Source organism: Oncorhynchus keta, chromosome 9, assembly GCF_023373465.1.
Source record: "Oncorhynchus keta strain PuntledgeMale-10-30-2019 chromosome 9, Oket_V2, whole genome shotgun sequence".
In the NCBI taxonomy this organism is placed as follows: Eukaryota; Metazoa; Chordata; class Actinopteri; order Salmoniformes; family Salmonidae; genus Oncorhynchus; species Oncorhynchus keta.
This window is the reverse complement of record NC_068429.1, coordinates 36905576-36925903: the sequence shown is the minus strand read 5'-3', so window position 1 is coordinate 36925903 and position 20328 is coordinate 36905576. Positions and strand designations below refer to the sequence as shown.

The following is a 20328-nucleotide window of genomic DNA, read 5'->3' as shown; positions in this document are numbered from 1 at the left end:
AGAATGTAATGTATGGATGGATGCTGGTTGATGCAACCGAGTGTTCTTACTGGCATGAGTAAGAACACATGGCATGTATGATACATATAGTACTCTGCAGTGGGATGTTTGAGGCGATGCATTTATGATGCCCAAGGAGAGGTATGAACCATCACCTTCAAGCTGTTCTCAAAATCCCATCACTGTCAGAAAAACAATGTAGATAGTAATGTTGCAACCTGGGAGTCTGTGCCTTTCCTCAGAAAATAAAATATTCTCAGCTGACATTACAACGTATCTTACGTGGGAAAGTATTGCATTATTTTATTCTGCTATCAGTAAGGATACAGTGCCTTGCAAAAGTAGTCATCCCCTTTGGCGTTTTTCCTATTTTGTTGCATTACAACCTGTATGTAATTTAAATTGATTTTTTTATTTGGATTTCATGTAATGGACATAAACAAAATAGCCCAAATTGGTGAAGTGAAATGAAAAAATAATAATAATAATTTACATAAAAGTGGTGCGTGGATACTGTATATATTCACCCCCTTTGCTATGAAGCCCCTAAATAAGATCTGGTGCAACCAATTACCTTCAGAAGTCACATAATTAGTTTAATAAATTCCACCTGTGTGCAATCTAAGTGTCACATGATCTTTCACATGATCTCAGTATATATACAACTGTTCTGAAAGGCCCCAGAGACTGTAACACCACTAAGCAAGCGGCACCATGAAGACCAAGGAGTTCTCCAAACAGGTCAGGGACAAAGTCGTGGAGAAGTTGGGTTGGGCACCATTATTAAAAAATGTAAAATATGGCACCACAACAAACCTGCCAAAAGAAGGCCGCCCACCAAAACTCACACACCAGGCAAGGAGGGCAGTAATCAGAGAGGCAACAAAGAGACCAAAGATAACACTGAGGGAGCTACAAAGCTCCACAGCTGAGAATGGAGTACCTGTCCATAGGACCACTTTAAGCCGTACACTCCACAAAGCTGGGCTTTACGGAAGAATGGCCAGAAAAAAAGCCATTGCTTAAAGAAAAAAATAAGGAAACACATTTGGTATTCGTCAAAAGGCATGTGAGAGACTCCCCAAACATATGGAAGAAGGTACTCTGGTTAGATGAGACTAAAATTGAGTTTTTTGGCCATCAAGGAAAATGCTATGTCTGGCGCAAACCCAACACCTCTCATCACCCCGAGTCACCATCCCCACAGTGAAGCATGGTGGTGGCAGCATCATTCTGGGGGTATGTTTTTCATCGGCAGGGACTGAGGAACTGGTCAGAATTGAAGGAATGATGGATGGTGCTAAATACAGGGAAATTCTTGAGGGAAATCTGTTTGTCTTCAAGAGATTTGAGACTGGGACAGAGGTTCAACTTCCAGCAGGACAATGACCCTAAGCATACTGCTAAAACAACACTTGAGTGGTTTAAAGGGAAACATTTAAATGTTGAAGAATGGGCAAAAATCCCAGTGGCTAGATGTGCCAAGCTTATAGAGACATACCCCATGAGACTTGCAGCTGTAATTGCTGCAAAGGGTGGCTCTACAAAGTATTGACTTTGGGGGGGTGAATAGTTATGCAAGCTCAAGTTTTCTGTTTGTTTGTCTTATTTCTTGTTTGTTTCACAAGAAAAAATATTTTGCATCTCCAAAGTGGTAGGCATGTTATGTAAATCAAACTATACAAACCCTCAAAAATCGATTTTAATTCCAGGTTGTAAGGCAACAAAATAGGAAAAATGCCAAGGGGGTGAATATTTTCGCAAGCCACTGTAGATAGATAGCACTTACAAGTTTGAAAGCAAGTCTCAATGCTGCATTACTTATTTATTGAAACACTGATTATTGGCTTACTGGCACATGCGTCTATGTCTTCATCATCATCATCATCATCATCATCATCATCATCATCATCATCATCATCATCACGTCATAATCATCATAACACTCTCATAAACCAGTTTACTCTCCCAAAACGCCTCATTGCATCACAGAGCTCTGCCTGTATTAACAGTACCATGAACCAAAATTAGTTCTAACCACAGTAAATCCCATCGGTGTCATTCAATATCCATTGATCCACACTGTTCAGTATATGAGGAAACCATTTACAGCACAGACAATGATCTGTGGCTTTACACTACAATATCCTAGCAAAGGAAAATGCAGGTTTACCCATGCAGGTCTGTGTGATCTAGTTGAAGATGCACATATGCCACACACTTTTCCTCTCTAAAATGGCTGCCTCCATCTGGCTCAATTATCAATCAACCAAGCCATTGTTCCCATCCTCTACAACACGCAGAATAATAAGCAGCACATGCCTTCCACCAATAAACCACCACCTAACCATCCACCTCCCCACCCCCTTTAATGGTAGATCCCGCCCCCTCCATGTCCACAACTAATTGAACCATAAAGTCTCCAGCGAGCTAATGAAAGGGGCCCACCCACACCATGCTCACACACAGGAATGGATCTAACCCTTCTTCAATTACGTCTTAGCTAAGGCCAAAGGCGTAGCTAATGGATTTCAATAAATGAGGCTGGCTGCCCCAGACAATTTGGATGCTGATTTATGTGTGCTGAGGGAGAGTGGTTGACGTACAGGAGCACTATAGCAGGAGGATCTGTGAACGTGTCCGTAGGTGTTTCTCCTATAGGAATATCATGCTCTGCAGAGTGTTATGACCACCGGCTCAACCTTTTAGAGGTGATAGGTTTAGGGAAGGATTTAGCTTTAAGCTGCTGGCTACATTCCTGGTGTTAAAACACTGATGTTTCCACTCAACATAACAAATCGTAAGAGCATCTGACTGATCTTTAAAGCTGAACAAACACAGCAGAGCCGTAACAAAGGAATTCTGATTATTTCCTTGGATAGGAAAGGATTCATGCTTTGTTCTCACTAGCAAAAAATGCTATATTTACAGTGCAGACTGTTCTCAAGGTCTTCACTCCAATAGATAAGAATGAACAAGACTACTTATACGATTTATAACAATTGTCAGTGGAGACCAGATAATTACTCTCTCTCTTCCTACAGACCAAAGTGTAACTGTGCACACTATAGGGAACTAAGACTAGCTATACCTGTCATGCTTGTCATATTGCAAAATGCCTCAGACACTTTTTATAAACAACAAACTCTAGATAACTCCAGATATCCATTCTTCCTCAATCCCCTTGTCTCTTGTCTCATCTTTGCTCTTACTTCATAACATGGTTTTCAATATCTGCTCTCAAGTATTCTACATGCCTCTAATCCCAACACCCTGTAAGCAATCTCTCACATTCTCTCTCACATTCTCTCTCTCTCTCACACATTCTCTCTCACATTCTCTCTCTCTCTCTCTTACATTCTCTCTCTCTCCCTCTCTCTCTCTATGAAGATGGCGACGTACTGTATGGTTGCCCTCTTGCAAGCTCTGACCCAATTTAAATATTTTGTCATCCTTTTGGTGTTTATCTTTACTGTTTTTGCACAAAATGTGTCCGCTATCATTTTTTATGATCAACAATAACCTCAATTCCGGCTTCAACTTCGACTCATCTGCCCTGGGCTCTATGTGTACCTTCGACCCAATCTTTGGACTAACCAATAGGAAATGCAGAGGCAGAAGAGTGGGCATCCTGATGAGAACACGGTTAAGGTATAACCGGCTACCACTTCTCTCTATTCTATTGTATTGGCCAGTCACTTGATAAAAAGATGGATGACCTCCAATCGTGGATTTGCTACCAACGAGACTCATAACTACAATATTCTCTGTTTTTCTGAAGGATGGCTTTCGTACAAGATAACCCCCATGGCTGGAAAGATTCTCCATTTACCGAACGGACAAGACATTGGATTCAGAGAAATCCAGTGAGGAATGGGGATGTCTCTTCACGAGACACAGGTGGTGTGGTCAGCATGTAAGACACTTAATGTCCAACTTCTATCAACACGTCTCCTTTGCCACTAGGGGTGAAAGAGTCCTAGACCCCTGTTACTCAACCCACAAGCAAGCATACAATAATTATTATAATAATAATAACACACTACATTACCAAAAGTATGTGGACAACTGCTTGTCGAACATCTCATTCCAAAATCAGGGCCGTAATATGGAGTTGGTCCCCCCTTCGCTGTCATAACAGTCTCCACTCTTCTGGGAAGGCGTTCCACTAGATGTTGGAACATTGCTTCAGGGACTCACTTCCATTGAGCCATGTATAGGCCAGTGTGTACTTGATTTTATACACCTGTCAGCAACAGGTGTGGCTAAAATAGCAGAGTCCACTAATTTGAAGGGCTGTCCACATACTTTTGTATATAGTGTACATGGGACTGAGAGTGCAGTATTCATACCCCTTGACTTTTTCCACATTTTGATACTTTACAGCCTTATTCTAAAATGGATTAAATTGTTTTTATTCCTCATTCATCTACATTCATCTCATTCATCTACTTCTAGATTTTTTTGCAAATGTACCAACAAAAAAAGGTGGAAATATCATATTTACATAAGTATTCAGATCCTTTACTCAGTACTTTGTTGAAGCACCTTTGGCAGTGATTACAGCCTCGACTATTCTTGGGTATGATGCTAAAAGCTTGACACACCTGTCTTTGGATAGTTTTTCCCATTCTTCTCTGCAGATCATCTCAAGCTCTGTCAGGTTGAATGGGGAGGGTTGCTGCACAGCTATTTTTAGGTCGCTCCAGAGATGTTTAAGTCCGGGACCTGGCTGGGCCACTCAAGGACATTGAGACTTGTCCCCAAGCAACTCCTGTATTGTCTTGGCTGTGTGCTTAGGAGCGTTGTCCTGTTGGAAGGTGAACCTTCGCCCCAGTCTGAAGTCCTGAGTGCTCTGGAGTAGATTTTCATCAAGGATCTTTCTGTACTTTGCTCCGTTCATCTTTCCCTCGATCCTAGTCTCCCCAGTCCCTGCCACTGAAAAACATCCCTACAGCATGATGCTGCCACCACCATACTTCACCGTAGGGATGGTGTCAGGTTTCCTCCAGATGTGACACTTGGCATTCTAGGCAAAATAGTTCAATCTTGGTTTCATCAAACCAGAGAATCTTGTTTCTTATGGTCTGAGAGTCTTTAGGTGTCTTTTGGCAAACTCCAAGCGGGATTATCATGTGCCTTTTACTGAAGAGTAGCTGGCCACTCTACCATGAAAGCCTGAATGGTGGAGTGCTGCAGAGATGGTTGTCCTTCTGGAAGGTTATCCCATCTCCACAGAGGAACTCTGGAGCTCTGTCAGAGTGACCATTGGGTTCTTGGTCACCTCCCTGATCAAGGCTCTTCTCCCTCGATTGCTCAGTTTGGAAGGGCATCCAGCTCTAGGAAGATTCTTGGTGGTTCCAAGCTTCTTCCATTTAAGAGTGATGGAGGCCATTGTGTTCTTGGGAACCTTCAGTGCTGCATACATTTTTTGGTACCCTTCCTCAGATCTCTGCCTCGGCACATTCCTGCCTCTACGTTTTTGCTTTGAAATGCACTGTCAACTGTTGGTACTTTATTCAGACAGGTGTGTGCCTTTCCAAATCATGTCCAATCAATAGAATTTACCACAGGTGGACCCCAATCAGAAACAGCTCCGGATGATCAATGGAAACATGATGCACCTGAGCTCAATTTAGAGTCTCATAGCAAAGGGTCTGAATATTTATGTAAATAAGGTATTTCTGTTTTTATTTTTCTAATAACCTTTTTTGGCTTTGTCATTATGGGGTATTGTGTATAGCTTGGTGAGGATTAAAAAAAAAATCCATTTTAGATTAAGGCTGTAACCTAACAAAATGTGGAAAAGGGGAAGGGGTCTGGATACTTTCCGAATATACAGCGCTTTTCAAGGGCCCTAAGTCGCTTTACAATTGTAGAAATTAAAAAGAAAAACAGCAAAACAGTAGTCAAAACAAAACATCAGACTAAACAAAACATAAACAAAAAAGAGAGGTAGTCTCAAAGAAGGGAAAGAGTATGATGTATCAGTGTATGGGGAGGGAAGGGTTGGGATCTGGATACGAACACGGTTTAGGGTAAGGGCTGGGATTGGGATTTGGATACAAACCAGGTTCAGGGTAAGGGGCATGATTGGGGTTAGGAAAACGAACCTGGTTCAGGGTAATGGTAGGATAAGGGTTTGATTTAGGTGCAGTTCTCTATGGTGAAGAGAGGAGTGTCTTTAGGGAGGGGGAGCTTAAGGGCAGGCCTTGTCAAAGAGGTGGGGCTTTAGGAGGCACGAAAAGATAGTGATGGAGTCAGAGTAACGCCTGGCTGGAGGGAAGGAGTTCCAGAGCCTAGGAGGTAGTCTGGAAAAGACCATGTTCCCGAAACTATGGAGCTTCAACCTGGGTATGACCTGCTGTGGTGGATCGGAGTGTGCATGTGTGTGGGTGGGGGTAAAAAAGGTCTGAGAGGTACATCGGGGCAAGATGGTGAAGGGCTTTGTAGGTCAGAAAGAGGATCTTGTAGTCATTGGGAGACAGTGAGCCAGTGCAGTTCACTGTCAGGACCAAGTGTGGGTGAGGAGTCGGGCTGCAGAGTTTTGAACCATCTGGCGCTTATGGAGGGAGCTTGAGTTAATGCTGGAGAGTAGTGAGTTGCAGTAGTCAAGACGGGAGGAGATGAATGCATGTATGAGGATTTCAGCGGCAGGACGGGAGAGGGAGGACCTGACTTTGGCAATGTTGCGGTGGTGGAAAAATTATGATTTGTCCAAGATGATGGCAAGATTGCATGCATGAAGGGAGGGAGAAACAGTGGTGTCGTCAAAGGGAGGGTGAGGTTGCCAGCTTTGGTGAGGGTGGATTTGGGAAGAGTTCCGTTGTATCACTGTTGAGCTTAAGAAAGTTTTGTTGCATCCATGTTATTATTGCAGAGAGGCAGGATTCAATGTGGGTCATAGGCGGGTTGAGGAGGGAATTGGTGCTGAGGTAGATCTGGGTGTCATCGGCATAGCAGTGGAAGTCAAGGATAAAGTGATGGAGGATCTGACCAAGAGGGAGGATGTAGATAATGAAGAGTAAGGGACAAACTGGAGGGGTTCGGGCAGGTTGTTGATTAGCAGGTGGGTTTGTAATTGGGAGGCAACAGTATGTTCCAGAGTCTTGGCAAGGAAGGGGAGGTTGGAAATGGGGCAGAAGTTATTGAGGATGGTGGTGTCCAGTTTTCTTATGATGGGGGTGACTGCAGCTGTTTTGTAGTTGGAGGGGACAGTTCCGTGGTCGAGGGAGAGGTTGACAATGTTTGTGATGGACAGAGAGCAGGCAGGAAGGCAGGCGGGCAGGCTTTGATGAGAAGACTGGGGAAAGGACCCAGGGAGCAAGTTGTAGTCTTGGATAACATGATGAGTTTTGAGATATACTGTAGGGAGAGTCAATGGAGACAAATTCGGAAAGCCGGGTTTCAGGTGTGACGGTTTGGAGGTTGACAGGGGGAGGGGCAGCTGAGGGAGATTGATCAGTCAGTAATGAGTTTATTTTGGTGAGCATGTCCTTGGAAAACTGAATAAATTAGTTGCACAGCTCAGTGGAGGGAGTAGAGAAGGTGTCATCATGGGGCTGAAGTAGTTTGCTGACAGTGGAGAAGAGAGTCCGGGAGTTCTTACTGTGGCAGTCATTGTTGTTAGACAAGTAAGTGGACCTTGCAGCAAAGCGGTACACGCTAAGCTAAAGGACAGAGCTACCGCACACATCACAGTCAACCACAATGTTACAACTGAGGAAACGAACGCGTGCAAGAAGTCCCGCTACGACCTCTGCAGAGCTATCAAACAGGCAAAATGACAATATAGGAACAAGGTGGAATCCTATTACACAAGCTCTGACGCTCAACACATGTGGCAGGGGCTCCAGTCCATTACGGATTACAAAGGAAGACTTAGCCGTGATCTGCCCAATGATGAATGCTTCTCTACCAGACAAACTCAATGCATTTCATGCACACTTCAGCAAAAACAACACCGAGCCATACAAGAGGGCCTCCACCGTCCCAGAGGACTGAGTGATCTCGCTCTCTGAGGTGGATGTGAGTAAGGCTTTAAATCTGGTCAAGAGGAATACCTATGTGAGAATGCTGCACCATAGTGCCCTCCAAGCTTGTCACCAAACTGGGGACCCTGGGACAGAACACCTCCCTCTGCAACTGGATCCTGACTTCCTGACAGGCCGACCCCAGGTGGTGAGAGTAGGCAACAATACCTTTGCCATGTTGACCCTCAACACAGGACCCCCCAGGGGTGAGTGCTTAGCCCCCTCCTGTACTCCATGTTTACCCATGACTGTGTGGCCATGCACAACTTCAACTCCATCTTAAGGTTTGCTGACGACACGACGGTGCTAGGACTGACCACCAAAGGCGATGAGACATCCTAAAGGGAGGAGGTCAGAGACATGGCAATGTCAGGACAATGCCAGGAAAACAACCTCTCCCTCAACGTTAGCAAGACCAAGGAGCTGATCGTGGACTACAGGAAACAGGGGTGGGGGCTTCAAGTTCCTCAGTGACCACATTATTGAGGTCTTAACATGGTCCTTTCACACCAGAACAGTCATAAAGAAGGCATGACAGCACCTCTTCTCCATCAGGAGGCTGAAATTATTTGTTATGGTCCCTCAGATCCTCAGGAACATTTACAGCTGCACCATCGAACACATCCTGACTGGTTGTATCACCGTCTGGTATGGTAACTGCAACGTCCTCGACAGGAAAGCCCTACAATGGGTGGTGCAAACAGCCCAACCCATTACTGGGGGCAAGCTCCCAGCCATCCAGGATGTACATGCCAGGCAGTGTCCGAGAAAGCCTTGAAAAATTGCCAAGACTCCAGCCACCCGAGACATGGACAGTTCTCCATGCTCCTGTCCGACATGTGGTACCGTTTCATCAAGGCTCAAACTCCCTGGCCATGTCACTGTTAAAAATGACTATTCTCCCTCTCCCATAGACTATCCACGCTAACTCTATGCCAATCCACAGGACTCTACCAACTCAGACACACACACCTTCACTGTCACTCTTACTCATACGCACACACACATACTCACATACACACACTCCCACACACCCTCACTCACACACTCATTACTGAAGCCACACACTTAAACCCACACGCACACAGCTCGTCAAACCTACGCTGCTGTTCATTGATTGTTGATTGCAATTACCATGAGTATCTACTGTATTTGGGTCATGGGAAGGGTTAGCTAAAATATATGACATGTATATATTACCATTAGTATGCCATTACCATGCTATGTGGTTGTTGCCATGCTATGTGGTTGTCTTATGTCTCACTTTATGTAGTGTTGGGGTGTCTCTCTTGTTGTGATGTGTGTTTTGTCCTATATTGTATTTATTTATATATCTTTAATCCCCCGTCACCGCAGGAGGCCTTTTGCATTTTGGTAGGCCATCATAGTAAATAAGAATTTGTTCTTAACTGACTTGCCTAGTTAAATAAAGGTTCAATGAAAACAAAAGTATATTACCATAAATATTGATATATTCCTGCTACCCGTCACTTTTCAGCCCTGTTTACATATATAATGTATTCTACTACCAGTCACTTTGTATGTATAAACCTACCTCAACCACTCTAGTACCCCTGCATATTGAATAAGGTACTGGTACTGACCTGTATTTACTAGCATTTGTTGTTTCTTCAACTTATTATAGTGTACTTCTTGTGCATTTTTTATAATTCTATGCTATTTTCTGTATTATTATATAGATGTTTTATTCTGTGCATGTGGCGAATAAACTTTAAATGTCTCTCTCTCACACTCACGCACACTTTGCACCCTGGTTTCTCGCTGCCTAGATTTCTAGCACACACTTAGATACTTCCAACCTCTGCTCTCCCACTCTCTCTGCTGTCCTCTCTCTCTCTCTCTCTCTCTCTCTCTCTCTCTCTCTCTGCACTCCCTCTCTCTCTGCTCTCCCTTTCTCTCTGCTCCCTCTCTCTCTGCTCTCCCTCTCTCTCTGCTCTCCCTCTCTCTCTGCTCTCCCTCTCTCTCTGCTCTCCCTCTCTCTCTCTCTCTGCTGTCCTCTCTCTCTCTCTCTCTCTCTCTCTCTCTCTCTCTCTCTCTCTCTCTCTCTCTCTCTCTCTCTCTCTCTCTCTGCTCTCCCTCTCTCTCTGCTCTCCCTCTCTCTCTGCTCTCCCTCTCTCTCTGCTCTCCCTCTCTCTCTGCTTCCTTTGAGCTATGGATCGTTTGATGTATTTTCAGCACACTGGGCATTTGGTTAGGATTATTATTAATTATTCAGGGCTGTTCTTCTCTCCTCTTCTACCTGGTGTGATAGACAGGGGTCCAGCCTCACTCCCTGGGCATGGTGGTGAATCATACTTTATGTATAATCATACTTCATGTATATTAAATTAATATTTTGGAGGCGTACAGTGGCATCACAGATGCACAGACAAGGTAAAAGTAGGCATGTAATCACTCATACAAAACAAGCAACACAACCTGGTCTCATAAAGTAAATGTAACATAGTAAACATAAATCCAAGACACTCACATTAGTTTATGATTCATTTGGCATGGTTACATAAAACAGATGGTTAATTTAATTAAGGCAAAAATGAAAGTAGGGTGATTGGTTGGGGTGGATGGGTAGACATATAAAACAAATGTCTGGCAACCCAAAGGTTGAGAGTTCAAATCTCATCACAGACAACTTTAGCATTATAGCTACTTTGCAACTACTTAGCATGTTAGCTAACCCTTCCCATACCCAAAGGTTGTGAGTTTGAATCTTACCATTGACAACTTTAGCTAATTAGCAACTTGACAACTTTTTAGCTCCATTGCAACTACTTAAAATGTTAGTTAACCCTTCACCTAAACCTCATCTTAATCATTTTAGCTAAACCTTCACCTAACCCTCACCTTAACCCTTTTAGCTAACCCTTCACCTAACCCTCACCTTAACCCTTTTAGCTAATCCTTCACCTAACCCTCACCTTAACCCTTTTAGCTAACCCTTCCCTTAACATTAACCCTTTTAGCTAACCCTTCACCTAGCCTTAAGCCTTTTAGCTAACCCTTCCCCTAACCCTAACCCTTTTAGCTAACCCTTCCCTTAACCCTAACCCTTCTAGCTAACCCTTCCCCTAACCTTTTTAGCTAAACCTTCTCCTACCCTAAACCTTTTAGTTAACCCTTGCCCAAACCCTAACCCTTTTAGCTAACCCTTCCCCTAACCCTAACCCTTTTAGCTAACCCTTCCCCTAACCCTAACCCTTTTAGCTAACCCTTCCCCTAACCTTTTTAGCTAAACCTCCTCCTACCCTAACCCTTTTAGCTAACCTTTCCCCTAACCCTAACCCTTTTAGCTAACCCTTCCTCTAACCCTAACCCTTTTAGCTAACCCTTCCCCTAACCTTAATCCTTTTAGCTAACCCTTCCCCTAATCTTAACCCATTTAGCTAACCCTTCCCCTAATCTTAACCCATTTAGCTACCCCTTCCCCTAACCCTAACCCTTTTAGCTAACCCTCCCCCTAACCTTTTTAGCTAAACCTTCTCCTACCCTAACCTTAATTCTTTAACCTAACTCCTAAACTTAACTCTAACCTTAACCCTAGCCTAGCTAACGTTAGCCACCTCAGCACCAAGCTAGAATTTGTAACATATCATACGTTTAGCAAAATCGTAACATATTGAACATTTCTCAAATTCGTAACATTGTACGTTTTGCAAATTCATAACATATTGAAAGTTTTGCAAATTCTTAAAATATAATAAGAATTGTAATTTGTAGCATATCATACGAAATGGGTGATGGACATCTACAAATTAATACATAAAATACCATATGAAACATAACATATCATACTAAATGGAGTGTCTTGGATTAACATACATAATAATACAAAATGCTCTGAGACCAGGTTGTGCTATCAGGTAATACACATGCCCTACCCAATCCCCAACTCCCCATTGCGTGACTAGATGCAATTTGTCTTACAACATGAGCAGTGAACAGTGCAGTGGATAAATACATTTCATGAGCTCTGGTGGTCTCCATCAAAACCACTTAGCATGACAAGGGTGATTGCTCATGGTGGACAATATTCTTAAAGTTTCTGGCAAAGAGAGGGAAAACAAACGTTGGGCAGAACCCCTTTTTTGAGAAATCTTAGAAATTGAACCCTTGGAATGTCACATGAGTAAACTGGAATAACTCAGGCTTTACCTATAAAACAACATGACATGTTAACCTTGCATGTTTTATGTGTTCCAAGTAACTATTATGTAACATTACAAGATAATATAAGCCTATTTAAAAGATCAATGTAAAAATAATAATACATTGGCATGTTAAAGTATGGCACCTAATTGAAAACACATTGAACAAGAAAACTGTAAATCAAGTAGATGTATATACGTCAGTAAATTGGCTCAGTTGGTAGAGGATGGCACCGCCAGGGTCGTGGGTTCGATTCCCAGGGCCACCCATACATAAAATGTATGCATGCATAACCTTAAAATGCGTTGGATTTAAGCGTCTGCTAAATGGTACATATGATATTATTACAGTAGTAAACACTGACAGGTCTAAAATTGTTTTCTCCAAATAACCATAAAATACTGTGCAAATGGATCACATTATGTAAAATCATTATGTAAAAGACAAACAAGCAAGCAAACACACAAACAACACATTTGGATCTGATGTAAACGTAGCCCATACATACATACCTCGGATAAAAACGGACTTCATTTTGGAAATAGAATCCAAAAGGCACCCCTTGTGTGCGTGGTAAAATACTCGTTCTCTGCTTGGAAAAACAAAGACCCCGGTCAGAGAGATGGCAGTGGAAAATCCAGGGCACCGTCCATGAAAACTTTAGCCCAAGGTTTTAACATAGAACGGAGGTGGAGAACGCGGTCTCCTCTTCACGCCGCGTTCAGTCATTTGAGAGATGCGCGGGAAACAAAACCTTTTTTTTTTTACATTCGAATACAGGCAACCCAAAAGAAAGTCTCCAAATGGACCACATAAACGCACGGGTGGCAGAAATCCAAACGGCAATAGGCTACAAAATTAAAACCATCAGCAGTCACAACGCAATCCACGGTTAGGAAAAGGCATATATCCAACCGTCCTTCGTTTGGTTTCCAACGTAGAGTTATCCTACATGAGTGCACTGCCGGTTGGCTTGTGAGGGTGGGGATCCAAAGATATGCGCCTCTCTATCAGCATAGAACAAGACAGGGGAGAGGGAGCTGCATGCGCGCGCGGTCGTGTTCTTAGTGAACGTGAGAAGGTAACTGAGGTCATAGTGCTCCTGAACTTCTCTGCACTCTTTGGTCAGAACCCATATCATGGGACAACAACCACATAGAACGGATGATCCCAACAAACGATAATGCGCAGTTCGGGCACGTTATGTGATGAACAGCAGAACATATTGTTTCTGATTATTTAGTGATAGGCGTTGGTAGTGTGCTCTTGATTTATATCGACCCATGTCATTTTAACATAACAAAGAAAATGACATAGAAAACTAACGTCTTATATGATATTCGTAATAGGTGGTTCGTGGTTGAGATCTCCCTGTCAGACTATTCTAAATTAAGATAGAGACGCCTCCCAGCGGTAGTGTGTGAACACCTCCCCGATTTTATAAGACTATATTAAATTCCGAACAGCAAATTGCTGTAAAAAGAAAATAGAAACCAATGTCGCTGCTTCATGCAATGTTTGCCACAGAGACGACGAACATATACTTTTCTCTGAATGTCGGTGACAAACTTCAACAGAGATTGATTTTTGAGCTTTTCCACCTAGGCTCTTGTTTATGCGAATCAGCACCATGGACAGCGCACGTAGCCACCGCACTCTTTCCTCAGACGGGTAAACTTGAGTCGGATAGGCTGTAGTAGCCTGGAGTTCAGATGACTGTCAGTTGTAATTACTGGTCATGTTTCCATGATCGATGGTTGTTTTGGCTCCATGTGTTTAATGACCATTGTGTGCGAATAATAGCAGGCCTAACTCATGCAATACAAATTAACACATTGTCTGCTAGATTGAAAACGATTTTGTTTCGTAGAGAACATATACAGGGGAGTAAACAAAATATGAAAGGAGAGGCACAACCCCTTTGTATTTTATATCTACACTTAATTAATCAAATGTATGTATTCCAGAAAGACAGTGCTGATGTTATAGTAGAATGTTTCAGTGATGGCCCTAGACAACGTACAGCCCAAAGAAAACAAGAGCAGAAATCTGTTAGGATGAGTAATTTGTGAAAATCTCTGCATGTATTATTTGTAATTATTTAACCAGGCAAGTCAGTAAAGAACACATACTTGTTGACAATGACGGCCTGGTAACAGTTGGTTAACTGCTTTGTTCAGTGGCAGAGAGACAGATTTTCACTTTGTCAGCTGGGGGATTTGATCTAGCAAACGTTCAGTTACTGGCCTAACGCTCTAACCACTAGGCTATCAGTCTCTATGTCACGTTTGGCATCTATTCACATGACACAGACATTCTTTATTCCATATTGGCTGGGACCTCTCGCCCCTTCTTATGAGATGTGGCTAATTTGCCTCTCCAAGCTGACAATATGCTGCACCCGACTGCATTGTCTTTCAGCGAGAAAGCCAAACCTCATTAACATCTTGGAATCAGGACAATGTCAAATAGCTTTATGTTAAGCTCTTTTTACTCATACTCACATTTGATCATTTAATTGGATTGTCTAACACTTCCTGCTGTCTGCAAGCTGCAAGATGGTGGGGGGTGTTAGTATGTAAATGTGGTGACTTCTGTAAAATGCATGTCTAAACCTGCCTACCCTAACAATGTGTGTACAGTACTTAAGCACATCTGGCAGACACCAAGCATCTCAATATAATGTGGAAGTAACTCTACATGGTCATATGAAGGACCTCTCTCTTTCCCTCACAGTAGGTCAGTTCAAGGTTGACAATCTGCATATCAGAACCAATACATTTTAACTGGAGTAATCAGTGTATCAAATTGACTCTCTTGCCATACAGTACAGCTATAACTAGGCTGTAAAGCATTCATTCACACTGCAACTAGACAGCAAGCACAATGAATGTAACATGCTCTGCTGCCTCTTGCAAACATAAGTTTATATGAAGTAATTATTAGCTTATTATTTGTTTATTATTAGTTTTTGTCTGTACTGTATTTGTCCCATCCCTGTGACACATGTTCCACACTTGTGTTGTGCATTAGTGAACAGCTTTTGCCAGGTCAATTTTTCTGAGGCAGGAATTAATGATGCGGTCATAAATGAGGTATTTTCCTTCATCTGCTTATGGTATTGTCACAACGAAGCCAGCCTTTCTGATATATGATTGTCAGCTATTGTAACATGCACTTATTTACTTACAGACATATAATAAAGAATCATGTCTGGCTGCAGGTATTTATCAAAAGACAAAAACACTTTATTCACACCTCTTTTAAAATGCATAAATTTATGCTGTTGATATTGCTATGTTCAGAAACATGCTAAAAAAATATATTCCACACTTACTGTATCTTATATCAATGTTCTATGCACTGTCCTTTGATATTAGGCTTACTGTGAGCTTGGAGGCACAGACAGTTCTATATTTTTCTAAATTGGTTGGTTTGTAGTAGAAAAGCTCTGTTTACCGTGTTTGTCTCAGAAAAGTCGTATTTGTCAGCAAACTGCATGAAATTACACATTGACACAAGGAAGGTAATATAATTGTTACAAGTTTTGCCCTCAGGCATGCAGACTTCATGGATTTTTGACTCAGCTTGTATGTCTAGCTGAGTATTCTCTGCGTCACAAAAACAAGTTTTCTTTATGTACGATCTATCCACAGCATCTCCAGAACTCGACCCGTCTCCCACTCACTCCCAATTATATATGGAGCCTGTGATTGAGCAATGCAAACTACTGTGGGTGTTTCAACCGTTAGGGGAGCGGGTGAAACAGAAAGGGCTTTGTGATTCAGACTTTCTGAAGTGCCTATGACACACTGTTTGTAGTGTTATTCATTCTACTTTCAGAAAGCTTCCCTGGTCTATTTGAAGACATCTCCAAAAACACTTTGCATTTCCCCAAGATGCATTGGGGTGCAGCTTCAGCAATACTATCAGGAAATAGGCACAGGCATGTACTGTAAGAGAAGGTTCCAAAAACAACATTTTATTTAGAACCACAAATCATCCTACGCTCTTAGGGAAAAAGGCTTCTGGAAGCTTTCTTTGGCTGTCCCCATTGGATAAGTCTTTTTGTTGTTCCAGGTATAACCATGTTGGGTTCCATGTAGAACCCTTTGTGGAAAGGGTTTAACATGGAACCCAAAAACGGTTCGACGAGGAACTAAAAAGGGTTCTACCTGGAAGCAACAAGGATTTTAGATTCTAGATTTCACTTTTTTTCTAAGATTGTAGTACCATCTTGCTACTGTTAGAAAGAGCTGTGAGCAGCTGCAGCAAAGGTCTCTAAGGACAGGCAATTTTCTGTACAGTAAACTTGAGCAAGAGCCATATGATGGACCCTCCAGCACCACATTCTAATATTATTAAGACAGTGTTCAGGAGCAGAAACCCAAAGCTTCTTATCTGGGGATGAAAAAGTCAATAGGAACATGAATTAATAATTTCTAAGCTCATCAGCAGCGCATAGCTCACCAAAGCAGACATTTTGTGTACAGTCATGAATTACTTCTGTGCAAACATCAGGCAGGAAAGAACACATTCGTGTTTGACATTGTGGGACTTCCAATATGGGTGGAAGACACTGATGGGCCCATGTCCAAACAGGAGAAAGCTTGCCATCTGCCAATGACAGAGAGTCAAAGATGGTCACATCTGCTCTTTTCACCAGTTTGGCTTTAGCATCAGACATCCATGCAGGGAGACTCATAGACACAAAACATTCAGCAAAATGACTGATAACTAGTAGTCAAGTCACAGACTTTTATTATGCAATACTTCCAGCACCTTATTAGTCATCTATGAGCAATTATACTTTTTAAATACGCTGAAAATTCCTTGTGCAGATGCCTGGATTGATCCCCCTCATTGTGGTCCTCTGGAGCTCAGTTTGTAGAGCATGGCATTTGCAATGCCATGGTAGTGGGTTTGATTCCTGGGACCACCCATACATAAAATGTATGACTGTAAGTTACTTTGGATAAAGCATCTGCTAAATGACTCTTATAATGTTATGAACAAAACCTACAGTAGCTCAAGATCCAGAATCATTCATGAAGTGACCGGTAAGAACCAATTTCTGTCTCCAATGGAAGATAAGAAGGAAGAGCTCAATTCCACTGTAATAGATTTGCCCTGAGACTCACATTTTTCACTTAAAATGTATGCCAAACAAAACCCATTGATTTCAAAGTTTAACAAACCAACTCTGTCCACAAGGACTTCCTTTAACAATTGACACTAACATTTTTACCAAAACACATTTACTGAAAGAACTGTGCAGATGCAAAGTTTGGTAACAGAGTTTTTGTAAAATCTCCCTCCGTTTTTTTATGTGACTACGTTTTCCAAAATCTGTTAAAAATGTTGCAGCGTTGTCCCGAGTTTTTAGTCTTGCTTTGATCACCAGACAACAGAAAGAGAACGAAAACCATCACCTTTCTCACAGTACATTATCTTTGTCAAGGTGCATTGTCTATATGTGTTGACTGACCTAGCTGGCTCTTTGGGGTGGTCAAGACCTGAGTTTCTGCAGTTGTAATATATGATGATACAGATGCACAATCAAACTAAATCATATAGGGTCGCTAGGGCGCAATGAGACAAGGACATTCAGATAAATTGCAGGGGGATGGTGACAAGGTACTGCATCACCATATATAATACTCTACTATATAATGATATGAAGACTTATGACTAATCTCTTCCATTGCTACAGTAGTGTGTTTTACACATACAGTAGAGTATTACATATGGTGATGCAATATGCTGACCTTGTCAGAGAACACCATCCCTTTGCAATTTATCTGAATGTTAGACAGCGTAAATACCCCAGGTACAACCACTGAAATCATATAGGGTCACTAGGGCGCGATGAGACAAGGATATCCCTGCAAGCCAAACCCTCCCTAAACCAGACGACGCTAGATGAATTGTGCATCGGCCTATGGACCTCACGGTCGTGGCCGGCTGCAACAGAGGCTTGAACCCAGAGTCTCTGGTGGCACAGCAAGCATTGCAATGCAGTGCCCTAGACCACTGCGCCATCCGGGACGTCCTGATGAACAATTACATCCTCAGGTTTCTTCTCTGCTGGTGATGCAGATAGAAGACAAATGGGGAGGAAGATAGGGAAATGCTTGCTTCTGGATCATTATGTTCATAGATCAACAGCAACTTGGATTTCACATTTTCAGTCAAGTCTCATCTACCTATTCAAATAGCTGGCTCTTTGGGGTGGTCAAGACCCGAGTTTCTGCAGTTGTAATATATGATGATACAGATGCACAATCAAACTAAATCAAATCATAACTTTGCCTAATTCAAATCTGGGCCACTTAGCTTTGCATTCATGGAATTTGCTCTGTGTGTTATAAATGAATTCAATCCACATGGCATTTGGTGATAAAATGCATTTCAGCCTTATGATTATAATAAGCTTCAAGTTCCTCGGCGTACACATCACTGACAAACTGAAATGGTCCACCCACACAGACAGTGTGGTGAAGAAGGCCCCAACAGTGCCTCCTCAACCTCAGGAGGATGAAAAAAAATGTATTGGCACCTACAACCCTCACAAACTTTTACAGATGCACAATTGAGAGCATCCTGTCGGGCTGTATCACCGCCTGGTACGGCAACCGCGCCGCCCGCAACCAGAGGGCTCCCCAGAGGGTGGTGTGGTTTGCCCAAAGCATCATCGGGGGCAAACTACCTGCCCTCCAGGACACCTACAGCACCCGATGTCACAGGAAGGCCAAAAAGATCATCAAGGACAACAACCACTCGAGCCACTGCCTGTTCATCCCGCTATCATCCAGAAGGCGAGGTCAGTACAGGTGCATAAAAGCTGGGACCGAGAGACTGAAAAAAGCTTCTATCTCATGGCTATCAGTCTGTTAAATACTGTTAAATAGCCATCACTAACACATTAGAGGCTGCTGACCTATATACATTCACTTGGAATCACTGGCCACTTTAATAATGGAACACTAGTCACTTTAATAATGTTTACATATTTTGCGTTACTCATCTCATATGTATATACTGTATTCTATCCAATTCTACTGTATCTTAGTCTATGCCACTCTGACATTGCTCGCCCAAATATATATACTGTATATTCTCAATTCCATTCCTTTACTTTAGATGTGTGTGTATTGTTGAGAAATTGTTAGATATTACTGTTAGATAATACTGCACTGTTAGAGCTAGAAACACAAGCATTTCACTACACCCGCAATAACATCTGCTAAGCACGTATATGTGACAAATACAATTTGATTTGATTTGAAGTAGTCACGTCTCACCACCACTCTGACATTCCTCAGAATTCACACCATCCAAAGCAAGCAGACCTGCAATGACATGTGAAGAAGGGAGAAGGCCACAGACAATAGAGCCACCTCTTTGTGCCTTCACCAACCTGTGCCTGAGGCATCCTACACCCCAACACCCCCATATTATTTATGTCATCCTATATCTTGTGTTATATAAGGATGACTGCACCTTGCAAACAGGAACGTGACTGCCGTTGTTTTGCGAACAAGCGGTCTCAAAGGTCTGACAGCTATTGTGAGATCTGGAAATGATGCCGTTCACCCCTCGGTTCTAAGTGTTACATAGAAACACAGTCTCGGTGTTGCTCTCTGTGAAATGGAGCCCAGTGATGTGTAAACAAGCCCCTGTCGTATTAATATTCCACAGGGCGAAAGTCAAGGCTAAGCTAAGCTCCTGGTGCTAATATACACAACCGGGGGAAAATAGTGTTTGTGGAAGCCAATGTCTGCAGAACACAGAGAATAATTACATTTACAACCATATAGGAAGAAAAAATATTCTGAACAACAAACAGGTGCCTCTACAGTAAACAACTCACTGCCTGGTAAAGAGCTTATATGAAACTAACCCCACTGCCTTTATACAAGACAAATTAGCCAGGCCATTTTAATAACGGCACACATATACATCTCCAAATAATGTGTCAGTGTTCTGTCAGCAAAGTCTGATTGTCTCACCAGCAGCAGCAGCTTGTCTGGTGAGAGAGTCTTCATACAGCAGGAACATTTGATCCCATCTGTAATTGATATTCATGTAATCCCTCCTCCAATTCCAGGTGGTTAGACATGCTAAAATC

General features: G+C 42.4%; 1 protein-coding gene across 1 annotated transcript in view; it reads right to left on the bottom strand.

Annotated features, from left to right (window-relative positions):
* LOC118387698 (reticulon-4 receptor-like) overlaps positions 1-13222 on the bottom strand; it is a 36267-nt gene extending 23045 nt beyond the window's left edge. The window contains exon 1 of the mRNA XM_035776318.1: positions 12710-13222. Coding sequence (XP_035632211.1) covers positions 12710-12731 — 22 coding nt within the window. The 5' untranslated portion in view covers positions 12732-13222. The remainder of the gene's footprint in view (positions 1-12709) is intronic.
* Positions 13223-20328: the final 7106 nt, after the last annotated feature.